The 14,452-nt window shown below is 47.6% G+C and overlaps 1 protein-coding gene across 3 annotated transcripts in view; it reads right to left on the bottom strand.

Annotated features, from left to right (window-relative positions):
- Positions 1 to 917: 917 nt before the first annotated feature.
- Positions 918 to 14,452, bottom strand: part of pwwp2a (PWWP domain containing 2A) — a 36,016-nt gene continuing 22,481 nt past the window's right edge. Inside the window, exons 3-4 of one of the 3 annotated variants that reach the window (XR_015926104.1) lie at positions 1,728 to 3,889; positions 918 to 1,397 (exon numbers count right to left, since the gene is read on the bottom strand). Coding sequence is in view for 1 of the 3 variants with exons in the window: in XM_088604150.1 (XP_088460276.1) it covers positions 3,674 to 3,889 (216 nt within the window). In the remaining 2 variants the exon portion in view is untranslated. Of the gene's footprint in view, positions 3,890 to 14,452 lie in introns of all 3 variants that reach the window. The other 2 variants (XR_015926105.1, XM_088604150.1) reach the window with 2 other exon arrangements.

The raw sequence follows: 14,452 nt of genomic DNA, 5'->3' as shown, positions 1-14,452 counted from the left end.
TCATTTCTTTGGATTTTATTTTAAAAAGTTCAGTTTAGAACTAAAATCCAATAAAAGTTGGTGGGGACACAGCGCGGGGGTGTGCAGGCAAAGTCTCACCAGCTCTCCTCCGCTCCTCTGGGGAGAGAACGTGTTTCAGCCCCTCTGCGCAGGAAGCTGTTTTACCGCGGCCGAACCGTGCGATTCCTCGTCTGGCCATCGAGCCGTTCCCAGGGGGTCTGTCTGTCTTCGTTGGAACTCGAGGACAGCCAGCTGATTCCAGCCTGCGTTTTTCTCTTCAATGCTGTTATCTGCAGTGCCAGAGCAGCTCACAAAAGATAAAAGAAAATGAGGGAGAGAAAAAAAACCATTCCTGGAGCTCTTTATTATTTTTTTACTCGAAGTTAACTTCCCGTGGCATGCGTGTCTGTGTGCGAGTGTGTAAATGCGAATCTGTGTGCGTGTGAGTGTGTATATTTGTGAGTTTGTGCGTGTGTGTGTGCTCTGTATGTGTTCCAGTGCCTTTACCTATTTCCAGTGTTCCACTCTGAGAAACAAACCTGCAATTTCAGCTGAGCTCCTAATGATTAAATTGATCTTTACTGGCCAAGTCCTTTGATAACTACACCCTCTTGTTTCCAGCACAGAAACGGGCAAACCACTTCCTGGGCAGCACCAGCAGGGAGAGAGTAAGGTTATCTACACAGACTGACATCCTTCTGAGACTTAAACTCCAGCTCCAGGGCTCGAGTCATTGAGGGCCACAGGCCTGGGGTTCTCAGTATCTGGGAGTGGTAAATTAAAGAATTTACTGCAATAAACTAATTTAAAGATGGATGTGGACGGAAAATGAGGGGATCCCTTATGAGCTGTGGTGAGGAGACACAGTAGAGAGGTGACTGGAACAAAAAAGGAAAAAATTACCAAGAACTAGAAAATATCAACAAAAACAAAGAATCCTCTTTATTTAAGTAATTGAGAGAGAAGATTCATCAAACACAGTCTGGATGAAGCTTTAAACATGACTCACGCAGCAGTTTTTGATTTTTTTTGTTTTCATTGCAAGCTCACAAAATAAAGGAGACGAATCTAATGAAACAGTGGGGTCAATTTGCAGCTTAAATATTAAGCAAACTCAAAAGCCCAAAACAAAAAAAGCCCCAAAGCAATACAGTACTGTCAATTTTACTCTAAAAAATTTCCCTGACACAAACCTTCGATTTTACACTTTAACAAAAATTAAAAAAAACACACATAGAAAACCAGGAGAGGCTGTAGCACAGTTTAGAAAACACTGCTATTTTTTTCATCAGTATACTTACAAAAAATATCCCAGTGGAATCAAGGTGAACCAATTGAACTAGGAAAGTTCTATTTGCGTCTCAACTGCATGTCAAAAGGTGTCTTCAGAATGATACCTGAATTTAAAGACACTGCAGTTATGCCTCAATAAGCATATCCTACAGATTATTATGGGGCAAAGGTTCAGCTGTGGGGGGGGTTAATATGCGAGTGTGTTGCTGTTATATCACAGTGCCTGTTTGTGAACATCGGGAAGGATACAGCCGAGGCTGGTGGGCTGGTTCTGTTCCTATAGACAGGACTGGAGTCCTGAGGACAACCACATACCACCAGGACTGCACAGCGAGACCATGCAAACTCCACCCAGACAGGCACCCCCCACCCAGACTTGACCCCTGAAGCTGCAGGGCTAGCAGTGCTGCCAAGCAGTTCAAATCTACAATTACCAATTATGCCTTCAGGCGCAGAGCTCTTTTCATCCCACAGAAGCCCAGCATGCTTTGCAAACAGAAAGGAAGCCATGTCACCCCATGGATGTGCAGACCCACTTCTGGGGGATACCAGTCTGTGCCCATAGCCCCGCTACACAGCTGACTGAGGGAAGGAGAAGTTGATGAACAGTTTGATAACCCAGGTTTTCCACAGCAATGTGAAAGGTCTTTTAAACCAACCCACTGCCAATAAAGTGTCAGTGATTGCAACATAAAAAAACTACTGTTTTGACATGGAGAAAGCACTTGTAACTGTTGATTTTCTCACCTCAGGCTCACACAATGGGATTTGGGGCTGAAGGACAATTAAAGTCCATTCCTGAGCCCTGAAAAACCATTCAAATCACTGTGGAGATGAGATAAAACTTCTGGAGGTATGAATACAGCTGTCGAGATAATAACTTTTCGATTTAACAGTATACTTCAAGTCCTTGCCTTTTGCAAGACATTGGAAAAGAGTGCACAGCTGTTCCCAGAACTGGGAAAGTTTATAAAGTGGATTCTATAAAAAGTGGATGGGGTGTTGAGCTGTTCTGATGGGTTAGGCAGGATGATTTTTCTGTTTTGTTTAAAAAAAAGCACAACTCTCATTTCTCCTTGTACCTGTGGCGAAGTGTCACATCACAAATGAGGGCTCGCCTTAAATACAGAGACCACTGAACGCCTCCTCTCAGTTTGATTTGTATCAAAGTCATCAACAAGAATACACCTCTTCAACAATGTTTTAACAAGAGCAGAACACATCAGACGACACTGCTACCGGAGTCTTTGGACCATTCGGGAGGTTCATCCATCCTAGTGCGTGTGTTTAACACAACAATTAAATAATAACAACAACTGAAGCCCATTGTACGTCACCAAATGAAACAGTTGCATAGACAATTTTCAGCCACATCATCTTGCTAATGAAGTTCCAACAACATTATTTTAAAAAAAACGAAGCGGCGGTGTACTGAGGCGTGAAAGCAACACGATCAGCTGAAGTCCGTGATTATAAATTATTTTTTCGATTAGGTTCTTTTTCTAAGAAAACAAAAAACGTCAAGGCACCACCTCCCACCCCTCGGCCCAACTTCTTCACCTCCAGCCTGTCCGACTGGAGATAGGCTCTGTTTTTGGTTATTCGGTACGATCTGCGACACTCGCCCTCCTGTCCGCCCCCGGGTTCCGTTCTGTTCCGAACCGGGAGCGGCTGCGACCGGGGACATTCGTACCGTCGACCTATGCGACAGACCTGGCGACGTGCACACACACACACTCACAGCTGCACAGGAACTCGAGTCCTGGTGCACAAGCAGACTTGAGCAGGGCGCTTTACAGATATATACATGCCAGTGTGCGCGCACATCAGGAAAGCAAATGGAAATAACCTTGCAACTTTACTGCTTTTACTTTCTGACTTGATGACCCCCGCTATATATATATACTTTGAAACATGTGCAATTAAGACAGGCAAAACAAACCCATAAACGCGGCAACAGCGGAAGTCAGCCCTGTGCTTCGTTGACGTGAGCATAATTCTCTTTCCCTTCTAGCAGAGCAGAGACAGCGCCCCCTGCAGGGGAATGGTGGGCTAGTGCGCGACGGGACGGGTCTTGGGACACGTGAAAGGCCTCTGTCCCCGTCTGGCCGTCTCGATCGAAAGATTCCCTCCCCCACCACACTCGCTCACGGTCCTTCGTTTTATTGCCAAGTTGTTCCGTAATAAAACATCGTCTCTTTGCTGTCTGCGTCCGTCACTGGGACAGTCACCGGGGGGGGCGGATGCAGTAAAATTATCCAGGAAGTGAACATCGCGAGTCCTGAGCCCCTTGCGCCACTCGGCCGTCTCCCAGCACTCGCTGCGCTCCTGACCTTTGACCTGTGAGGTCTGTCTTTCACCTGTCCCACACCGACGGGGCTCAGAGGGTTATACAGACGGGTCCAGATGAGGGGAATTCAGGGGGGAGGGGGGGGGAAGCGGGGTCCGTTTGGCTTCTGATGCGAAGATAAGGTGCGTGCTCCGGGATCCTGGACCGTCCCCCGCGGCGACCCCCCTCCCCGCCGCTGGCTCCCCACCAATGGCAGTGCTCGCGTGGACGGCGCGGACCAATCAGCAGCCCTTCAGTGTCGCGGCGCTGGAAGAGAGCAGAGAGCGGGGGGTCAGACCCGGGATGGGCAACAGAGGCCGACGCACGCCCCCCGCCGGCGGCTCCGCCCGAGAGATGAGCCTGTTCATTTCCTGCGGCTCTCGGGAGTTCAGTGCCTAGACCTGCAACTCGAGGACGTCCGCCCCGGCGTGAATACAGACAGGGTGCTACGAACACGGCACTGCTAGCAGGCCGACAGAGCAGCCTCCCAGCTCGGAAACCAGCGGATTGCTGCTCCACACCCCCCCCACACACGCTCCCCAGTGTCTTGCCCGCCCCACTGCCATTAAAGGCCACAGAGGTCACGACCCTTGATCTGTCCAGGGATGTGGGAGCTGGGGGGGAGGGGGTCAAACAGGGCCAAGCGACCCCAGATCTGCGTGCAGGTGTGCAGGCAGGTCAGAGGTCAATCACCCTCCTCCATCCACAAGCCCTCCGGCTCAGGCAGGCTTGCCGACTCCTCCACCTTCCAGAGGGGGAGCTCGAAACTCTTCAGAAATAGACCAAGCCGGGCGCTTCAAAAACCTGCCTCCAGCACAAGCCCAGCCCAGGGATGAATGCAGTGGCCACAGAGAAATGGACAGAGTTTTTACTGGAGATGTCGTGTCAGTTGTTTCTGCCTCGGCAACACTGCAATTCATCGGTCACGCCAAGAAAGCTCAAATTTGGAATTCGACAGTCCACTGGGCGCAAGCTACAGTTCCAGGGCAGCAGCTCACAGGCCTTATTTCTGTGGGAAACAAGACACCGAAAAACAGCCCCGTTCTTCCGACTCAGCTAAAACCTGGGTTGCGCTGACCACAAGATACCAAACCAAGAAAACTTTCCACTCCTCCTGTCCTCCAGCCAGACAATGCAATTTCAGCATAAAAGAAGAAATCACCCTGCAGGCATCAAAAACAGAGAAGTAGCAACTCATGGAGAGCTGTCAGCTAGCGCCGCTGAAGGCAAAGTAAAGGATTAGAATGAAATGATTAGAAACGTCCGAGTTTCCTCTGCAGAGCACAGGAACCTGGCTAACTCTGTTGGCCTCTTCTCGTGTGTTTATTCAGATTTAAGGTGGATCTTTCCTGGAAGGAAACGGCACCCTACGGATCCTCTTCTTTTGGTCTCCTCTGAGAGATAAGGAGGTGTCTTGCCTTGTTTTTGGCTGTCTACTACAGGGAGCTGCTGTTAGTGCTCCTCCCAAAACAGACAGGACCACAGAGCCCCTGCAGCCTTCCAGCTTTAATTTGTGTGCTTGGCGTATATCATATAGTATGGCAACTATACCAGCCCGTCCTGATTGCAAATAAACACTGCCTTCACACAGCCAGGAGAGCCCTCTTCAAAGTCAAGGCTGATAGCAGGCAATGCAATAATCTGGTGCAAGTAGGTCCGCATGCGTAGACTGCAAAGGAACAGGTAGCGGGTTTATTCCGTGCTGAAAAGAAAAGAAAGGAAACACAATGTTTCGGCAGTGGAGCCTTCTTCAGGTGTGAGGGAGCCTTCTTCACACCCGAAGAAGGCTCCACAGCCGAAACGTTGTGTTTTCTTTCCTTTCTTTTCAGCATGGAATAAACCCAACGCAATAATCTAGTCAGCTTTAGATCACCAAGGGCTGAAAGACACAAATCTTCATCCAGGTAGATAGGATTGCTTTCAGAAACTAGTCTTTCCTCTCACAGGTGAGCTCGCCCTCTCATCTGATGATAACAAGGAAGTCAGCCTTCGGTCCCTAACATAACACCTCCCTCATAATTGAAAGAGAAGACAAACTCTGCAGGGCACACTGACGAAAGGAAACGCACACAAGAGCACAAAGAGCAGACAGCTCCTTCCATGTCTGCATAGCACACTAACTACATACCAGCTTCTGAGTGGCACACCTGGAGCTGAAGGGGAGGACGTTGCAGGGGGAAGAATACAGATGTCACACAGGTCATAGTTCCTGGGCCATGGAGATTCTCAGCAAAGGCCAGAGATGGGTCATCTCCCCCACAGTGCACTGCTGGACCCAAAGACTTCTCACACTGAGCTCCTACTCATCTATAACACAATATCTCCTGCATCACGCACTGGTGTGTCGTTTAGGAGATCCATACAGCTGCAAGAAATGGCTAGTTGGTAAATCTTGTTTTTCAAATGATTCTGAAATACAATGCTGGGAACTTTTGCAGGTTTTTTTTTTGGAAGAGGCCACTAGCATCCCACCTAGACTTGACTGCATATAAATTATGCATTAGACAGCACTTTGACTCTGAAGAGCTTTGTCAGGCCAAGTAAAATCAATGATCACAGCTCCCAGTGTGAGGGCGAACCGTGCTAAAAAAAGGAAGTGTGTTTAAAATCAGAAGGCTTGGACTCCTCAAACAGATGGGGAGGTCAGTGCCTCACAGGGGGTGAAAGATTAAAGTGTTAAATCAGCAGAGTTGACCATCTCAGTTCTATGCAAATTAATCTCAGTTCTCTGATGTCCAGCATGGAGCCAAATAACCAACAGCCTTCACACACTTTCTTTAGTCTCAGAAATGCCTTATTCAGCAATCCAGGTATTGTCCCTACCGAACATACTTCACATTTTCATAAGGTTGTTTCCTAACACACAGTGAAAAGATGTACGCGATTCAGGCACGTGTGCTATCTAAAATATATTTTCTGTGCAAAGAAGGGATTCTTCCATACAATTAATTATCCCACCAATCAGGCAGCAGCTAAGAAACACATGGTGTGTGCCAAACAAGGAATTCCAATTCGAGAAGCTTATGTGTTGGTTACGACAGTACAGCATCATCACTTTGGAAACAGGTGCCAAGAGTTTGGGTCAGTCGATCATTCTTTTGGATTTTTTTAAAAACCTGGGACTCCCTGAACACATAAACCATTTCCTTTGTTAAAAAATAAATAGGATAGGGAGCTCTTATAGGTCTGATTAACTTAGAAGGAACACTTTGTTCCAAAAGTTTTTGCAGGCTGAAGAGCTATAATTTTTGGAGGGGGAGATATTTTGTTGACTATAGCCCATCTCATACAGTAATCTATAGGTTCAGGGAAGAGTGATAAAGAACAAGAAGTGATGCTCTTGTTCATAGGGAAGAGTAACGAAGGACAAGAATAAAAGGATGCTCTTGTTCTCAGGGAAGAGTAATAAATAACAAGAAGTGACATCCTTGTTCTCAGGGAAGAGTAATGAATAATGAGGAGACGTGATGCTCTTGTTCTCAGGGAAGAATAATGAAGAACAAGGAGAAGTGATGCTCTTGTTCTCAGGGGAGAATAATGGAGAACACGAAGTGACGCCCTTGTTCTCAGGGAAGAGTAATGAAGAACAAGGAGAAGTGACATCCTTGTTACCAGACTCTTGGTTATATCATCCATAACATTCAGATTCCAGTCCTATGCCTCACAGGTGCAGGACGAGATGCCAAAAACATAAAACACATGAATGTGCTCTTCTCTGTCCAAAGGGACTGTGAGATAGAGGAACGGCTATAAATAGCTGAAACCTTGGCCACCATCTGTGTGCACAGGATTTTGCTACTGATGAAAGACTCCGGCACAAAAGCCATCCTCTGACCATGGTGTGCACTTGCCTTTGTAACAGAGATTGTATCTAACAATGCAATTGTAGCCATTTTCCATAACACATCATTTATTCAAGGTCTTCGTTAGTGAGTTGTGAAGTGCAGGGCAAGTGCTCACAGGACTGCAGACTTTCCAACCTGGGCACCAGCAGAATTTGACTGCAGCGATGGAGCACAAGTTGTGCTGCCATGCGTCAAGAGTGCTGCAATTTCAGTGGAGGCGTGCGGACATGCAGCTGCGTTGCAATAGGATGAGAGTCCTGTAGCTGCCACCAGGGGGCAGCACACACTGGTCCCAACAGGGAGCCCAGTACCTACACATCCATGTTCTAACGGTTTCATCCAATACAGTTGGATGGGTCAAGGGGGAGCTGGAGCCTGCAAGGCGGGATACACCCTGGACAGGGCATCAGACCACCACGGGGCACGCACAGATACAAACACATGCACACACCAGAGCCAATTTTCCCAAAAGCCAATTAACCTACCAGCTTGTCTTGGAACTGTGAGAGGAAACTGAAGCACCCGGAGGAAACCCACACGAACACAGGGAGAACATACAAACTCCACACAGATCGCTCCCCAGGTCCAGGCTTGAACACCAGTGCTGTTAGGCAGCAATACTAACCACTGCACTGCCTGGAAGTCTAGTATTTCTTGGCCAAACAGAAGTCGCTGCCCAAGCTTTGCAGGCTGCCTGCTCTCCGAAGACTGAACCATGCTCAGAATGCATGGAACAGGAGTGAGGGACGGGAGCCAGGAACAACTTCAAGGGAAAATGAATGGGATGTTCAAAAATAATTCAGAAGCACTTAGGCTCACCACAAAAACGCCCCCTCTGGCGTGGAGGGCAGGACGCGTGTTCCTAATGTCCCAATCTCCAGGTCCCATTGGCACAGCAGCTGTCTGACTGCAGTCTCTGACCTAAAACCCCTTCCCTCTCCGGTTTCACCTCTTAGAAGAGGGGTTTTGGGGAGTGGTCTCCCCCCAAATTCTCCTAACATTCATGGGCTTTGGTTGCTGATATAACTGGGCCTCAGGGGTTTCAGTGATGTCTCTTACTGAAAGTGTTTAAATATTTCTTGAAAATGTATAATCGCCTGCTATTCCGGCCCTCTAGCCACAAATGCCTGGTGTAGAGATTTTCACTCTGACAAACCTGTCCTTCGCAGTCCCAAAGAGCTTTTCGCTAGAGCGAACGACAAGCGTGACCTCCCACAACACAGTTCCCTGGCGCGTCTGCGTTCTGAGAATTTTAACACATCTCACTTGCCTGCTTATCTTGTTAACTGTGAAGCTCTTCTGAAGCACAGACGTGCAATGGGGCTTGAGTGATAGCAGCTGTAAGGCCTTTGTTTATTGTGGACGTGGCATTAATGAGCTGGAGGGCGGAGGGGGGGAGCTATCTGTGGAGGTTTGGAAGCAGAGGGGCAACTAGGGCTCCTTCTATTTACCCCAGGGTAATTAACATGAATAAACAATTGTGCTCTTTCAGAATTCAGTGCTCTGTTAGAGTAAACCCAAGTAATATTGTAAATTGAGGGACAGGTGTATTTTTAATTACATACCTATGGAAAATAGAGTACCCAGTTGCAGAGAGGAGCTCTGCACCCATAAGAAGGAGAACGAGGAATATAGTAATGAGACTTATCCTACCCTTTGAAATGCCATGACTTCCCAGACCCTTTGACACGTCATGACTGGAAGACAGCAGCATCCCTTATGGAGTCCGCAAGCGCTTGGGAAGCCACGGGGGAGGGAAGAGGGCAAGTCCGGCCCCAGGACATGCCCCACTGCTTGGAGGATCCTGGTCGCAGTCGGTCACAGTTGGCCAGTATTACAGTCGGCTAGCAGCACTGTCAGCTAGTGCCACAGCTGGCCGGTATCACAGTTGCTTTACAAACAGGTGGTCAGTGTCACAGTCAGCTAACGGTCCCTCAGCTAACACAGTCGGCCAATGTCGCACTTTGCCAGTCACAGTCGGCTAGCACCACAATCAGCCGGTGTCACAGTCCGCCAGTGACACAGCTACACAGCTAGCTAGCAACAGGTGGCCACTGTCAGTTGCCTAGCGACACATTGCCTTATAATGTGACCCCGTCAAGAACTGATCCCTTCTAGTGTTACGGGGATCACGATGTCGTAGTGCCACCCCAGCTCCCATTTCAAACTCTGAGCAACTAGCCATTCCCAGAGGGGTCTACAGTTCAATGCACTTTTGCCAGTGCAGAAACACAGGACCTATATCTCCTGCCATTGGAAATCCTCTGGGTTTCCATGCTTCAATGTCAATTTAAAAAAGGGGTGGCTTTAAAAAAGGGTCCTCAGCAGAGGCCACTTGAGTTCCAAACCGACAGCACTGATTACGCTCCAAAAGCTGAACAGTTCTAGACTAGTCTTCTTCCATCAGAGTGTCCTCAAACCTCACTGTGGAAAAAAAAAAAAAACTCACCCTGCATCAAGGTAGAAAACTTCCTTTGATTCAACATCCTCTAGTGACACAAACTTCAAGGTACCAGGGCTGATTTGCTTGAGATATTTTTGGCGCCAGGTTTCTACGTGCAGTAGAAAAAGAATGAAGAAGGGAACAAAGCCACTGTCTACTGCGACTCGGCTGCACACCCTGCTCGTGCTCAGCACCCGAAGATTAAGTCCAGAACAATGTGAAAATCTTACTCCAGAATCACACCGAGGCCAATGTTCGAACAGGGAGGCCTTTTAAAAAAAAAAAAAAAAAAAAAAAAAAAGGGGAGAAGAAATTCTGTTTGCAGGTGAGAGAATAAACTGTGCCAAGAATTCAAAACCACCAAACGACCCTCTCATCCAGTAACCCTCCTTGCATCTAGTGAAGAGCAAAGCCTGGGTCTCCACGCCTCCTCAGATGCAGCTACGCTTTCCGAGCAATCGACCTTCCCCAGGGCAAGCAGGAAGCCTCAACTTTCTCCTCTCAGTTTGCTATGTCTGAAAAGGCGCGGTGTCACGCCTCATCCAAACTCCCGACTGGGAGCGATTTTAGAACCGTTCGCCCAATGTTAAAAGGCATGGATCGGCTGCAACGAAGGCAGAGCCTTCTATATGCTTCAGATCAACACAGGATAAGTGACCGGGACGCCCAACTGGACTAACGACCATTACCTAAGCAAATGGAGCTTTGTTCATTTATTCCTTCTTCTTTTTCTTAAAAAGAGACCAAAACAGTTGAGGGAATACAGGGGCAGAGGAAGAGGGGGAGGAAAAAAATGACAACTAGGTCAGATTCCTTGTAGTTAACATTTTATTTACATAATCTTTGTACATCAGAAAACATTTACACAAATAATGTCTTAACTTTTTTTTTTTCCTTGTTCAATATACAGCATTCTCTGATCTGCAAACAGATAAGGAAGGGAACATAAAAAATACAAAGCCAACCACCATTATAAATAGAATTGATTCTCACTGGGGTTGACAGTCACTCAGTGTGTTTCTACCAGCAAGATGTCCACTCCAGTGGGCCATGGCGAGAGTCTCTTTAAGGAGGAGGGGTGAACCACAGGGGCAGCAGACAGCTTTGTTAACCAGTCCTAGAGCAGGCTGGGGGAGGCTGGGGTCTTGAGGACACAAGCTCTGCATTGCTTTTAGTTGTTCAAAAGACAAAAAAAATCACAAAAACACCTTAGGAAGAGTTTAGGAACTAGCTGTTTTTTTATGTTTCCAAAGGATTCGCCAAGGTCATTTCTTTGCTTTCATCTGCAGAGGATATACAGTAAATGGATGCCTGCAGTCTTAACAGGTGAATGATACCTGCCTAACCCCGCCACCCCCACCCCTGCTGTGAAAACATGATTAGATAGTTGTCATTCTGCTAAAGACAAAAATAATCTCAGCACGTCACCTTGCAGCCATGTCACTTATCAAGTGCCTGTTGTTCCTTCAGAGAGAACACTGGATGCTTTCACACAGCAGGAGAGTTTAAATGAGGATGGCTTGCACACAGCCTCACAGGACCTACCAGGGAAGTGGAAGATTGTTGCAGATACACAACATCTAGGTGGGAGGGGAACGCGTTTTGAGGGAGCGACACTCGTAGCTTGTTTCCGGCCAACACCCCAGGGGACTTCATCGATCTGGCAGTCGATCTGGCCTGAAGAGACTGAAAACCTTCTCATCCAGGACCAACGAGACCACCTGCAGCCAGAGCCCTGCAGAACTGTCCTGCACATCAGCGCGGCGGACTCTGATCTTGAATTAGCACCGATGCCGGAGTGGTCAGAGGACAGGCTGAGAAAGCTGATGCTTGGAGATTAACAGGAACATACAGAACCCCCCACATCCCGAGTGCACTAAAAAAAGCTCTGATTCTAACTGGCTACTCCAAAGCAGTACTGAAATAATCAACAGGGACTCCTATTTCAATACTCAACGGACAACTAAAGGTAAATAAATTACTTTCAGAAGACTACAGAAAACAGGGTGTAACGTTCCCTCCCCACCTCGCGTTCCCTCTACTCCATAGATTTGTAAAAACAGGAAAAAAAAAAATCGGTACTCAAAATTAACTCCAGCATGTGTGAAAATGAAAATCAATTTTAAATGTGCACTGTGTTCTACCAAGCTCAGCTTCTGACAAAAGCCCTCTGTTGCACAAAAGTGACACATTCACCCTTGCCAGCAGACACTGTCCCCGACAGTTCCAGCTTAGGCTGCCTCATCACACCTGCTCTCGTTCGGAGGTGCGGGCTGGGGAAGACGTTCAATGTTCGGATCATGACGTGCTGTGCACCGCGCTAGGGAGCGTTACGGCTACCTCTCCCTTAACAGCTGCAATAGGGCCCCTCCCCTCTCCGAATCCAACACACTCAAGCAAGAACACACCCCTGTGAGCAAGAAAAGAGAACTAAGAAAACGAATGTGATAATGAACAATTAACGATAGTAGTGAAAGGCAGAGAAATTGAGAGTAGTTCTTTCAACACCCTACTGTTCAATCTGAGATGTCAACAGGTGTGTAGGTGCTGCAAGAAACGTGGGATGCGATAAATATGATCAGAAGAATCACTCCAGCAGCAAAACTGACGTTCCATTCAACACGCAGCCTGATTCTCCGGGAAGAAAGAAGCATCAACAATCGTAGTGTGGTTTGCCTTGGACGGCGTTAATTGCACCATGAAATATTGCAGCAATGAAAAGAAAGGAAATATAAAGAGTGAAAAGAACCACTCCTGATTTTTGTTGACAAGATACGGTTGTTTAAAAAATAAATTACTTTTAGGGATCTTGGTGCCAGACAGAACACGGCACAGCAGCAGTTCTGAGGCCCCAAACCAACGGAGGCTCATGGTTTAGAGAAGAGTGCCCTGTTTTCGCACCATGTCGCAGAGATTTCACTTTGCTTTTGAGCCCGTAATGGATTCTCCTTAATTCGGGGGGGACACACCTTCATCAGGGAGGTAAAAACGCAGATGACTCAGGTATGGCCAGGACATTTGGTCACACGCATGGCGTAACTACCCCAGGATGTCATGTCACACGCATGACATAACCACTCCAAGAGACAGCTGCTCTCCCTCTGTGGAAGTGCAGAGGAGGGGAAACAGCATGTTATGAGGCTGACAGAGAGAGGGAGGGAGAGCTCAGGGCTCACAAAGCACTCAAGCCGGATGTGCAGGTCAAGCCTGACCTTCCCCACTCATTGATCCTCTTCAGGGATCAGAGGAAAGCTGAAGGGGGCCCGAGGTGACACTGGCTTAAGGGCTGAGCTATCTGGGCAGATCGCACTGGTGAGCGGGGACGTCAGTGCCACACTACTACTGATCCCCCTTTCCACCACCGCAGCACAAACCTTCGGCAACCCACCCTCACCACTGCTTCTCTAACCTCCAGCCTTTTCATTATGGATGAGTCAAAAAAACAGAGCTATCGTTCTGGCAGCAGCATGTTGCGGTTAGTTTCAATGACTCCCCGAAGTAACACCGATTGCTGCATTTATGCTAATTACGTCCCTGTCCCAGAATCTGGGCAGTTTGATCTAACGGCATCCAGCTTACCTGATACCCGGAACAGCAGTAAATGTCAGCTACCTCCTCTACAAACACCACAAATTCTTAAAATACTGAGATACAAAAAAAACTCCTTTCAAGAAGCATCAACAGTCAATTTTCTGCAAGACAAGGAGTTCTGCGCTCTACCTGCCATTCTTAAATAACCATAATGTAGGACACACTGCAAACAGCATGAGAGCCCATCTCACGTGGAAAATCTGAGTCTTCGGTTTTTTCCTGGCTGGCTGAGCAAACGCTCTAGGATATAACTGAAGGATTTTTTTATACTGCTGTCTAATCCAATCACTGGGAGTCAGAGGAGCCAGCTTAGGGCATTTGGACACGTGTTTTGTGGACAGGCGTTCAGACTGCCAAACTGCAGCCTTACTGAAGCACCAGTCATTAGCTAGCCCCGGCTTCTCTCCTCTCCTAGTTCAATCCCTCGCACATTCTGCACCTCAGGCCACAGAGTGACTCTGTGGCTATATTATTTGGCGCTCTGGACTCCGGATCAAGCAGTCAAGAGTTTAAATCTTAGGTGGTGCGAGCGTGGAACAAGCCGCCCAGCCATGGTGTTGAAGCCGATACCCTGGCTTCTTTCAGGAAACAGCTGGATAAGATCCTTGGACCAAACAGCTCTTAGCAGCCAAACAGGCCAGATGACAGGCCTGTCACCTGTAACTGTTCTGCAGGTCATCTTATTCTCTAAACTGTCCCTCAACTACCTGTATCAGAGACTCCCTTCATCAGTAACTACATCATGCATACTTACTCCCAATCACACCAATTTTTAATTCGATTTAGAGTAGGCCTGGTCTATGTGTTAACTACAGTAGCGATCCAGCCTACTTAAAATAATTCTACCTTATCTCAACATAATCTGGATCTATGGAACCACTTGTGAGGGTCTAGCTGTAGTGGCTCAATCAAGATCACAACAGAGCAGAAGCTTTGCTTGATGTGGAGACG

This window comes from Lepisosteus platostomus, chromosome 13 (genome assembly GCF_059453375.1).
Source record: "Lepisosteus platostomus isolate fLepPlt1 chromosome 13, fLepPlt1.hap1, whole genome shotgun sequence".
NCBI lineage: Eukaryota > Metazoa > Chordata > Actinopteri > Semionotiformes > Lepisosteidae > Lepisosteus > Lepisosteus platostomus.
This window is presented reverse-complemented; position numbering and strand designations above follow the sequence as displayed.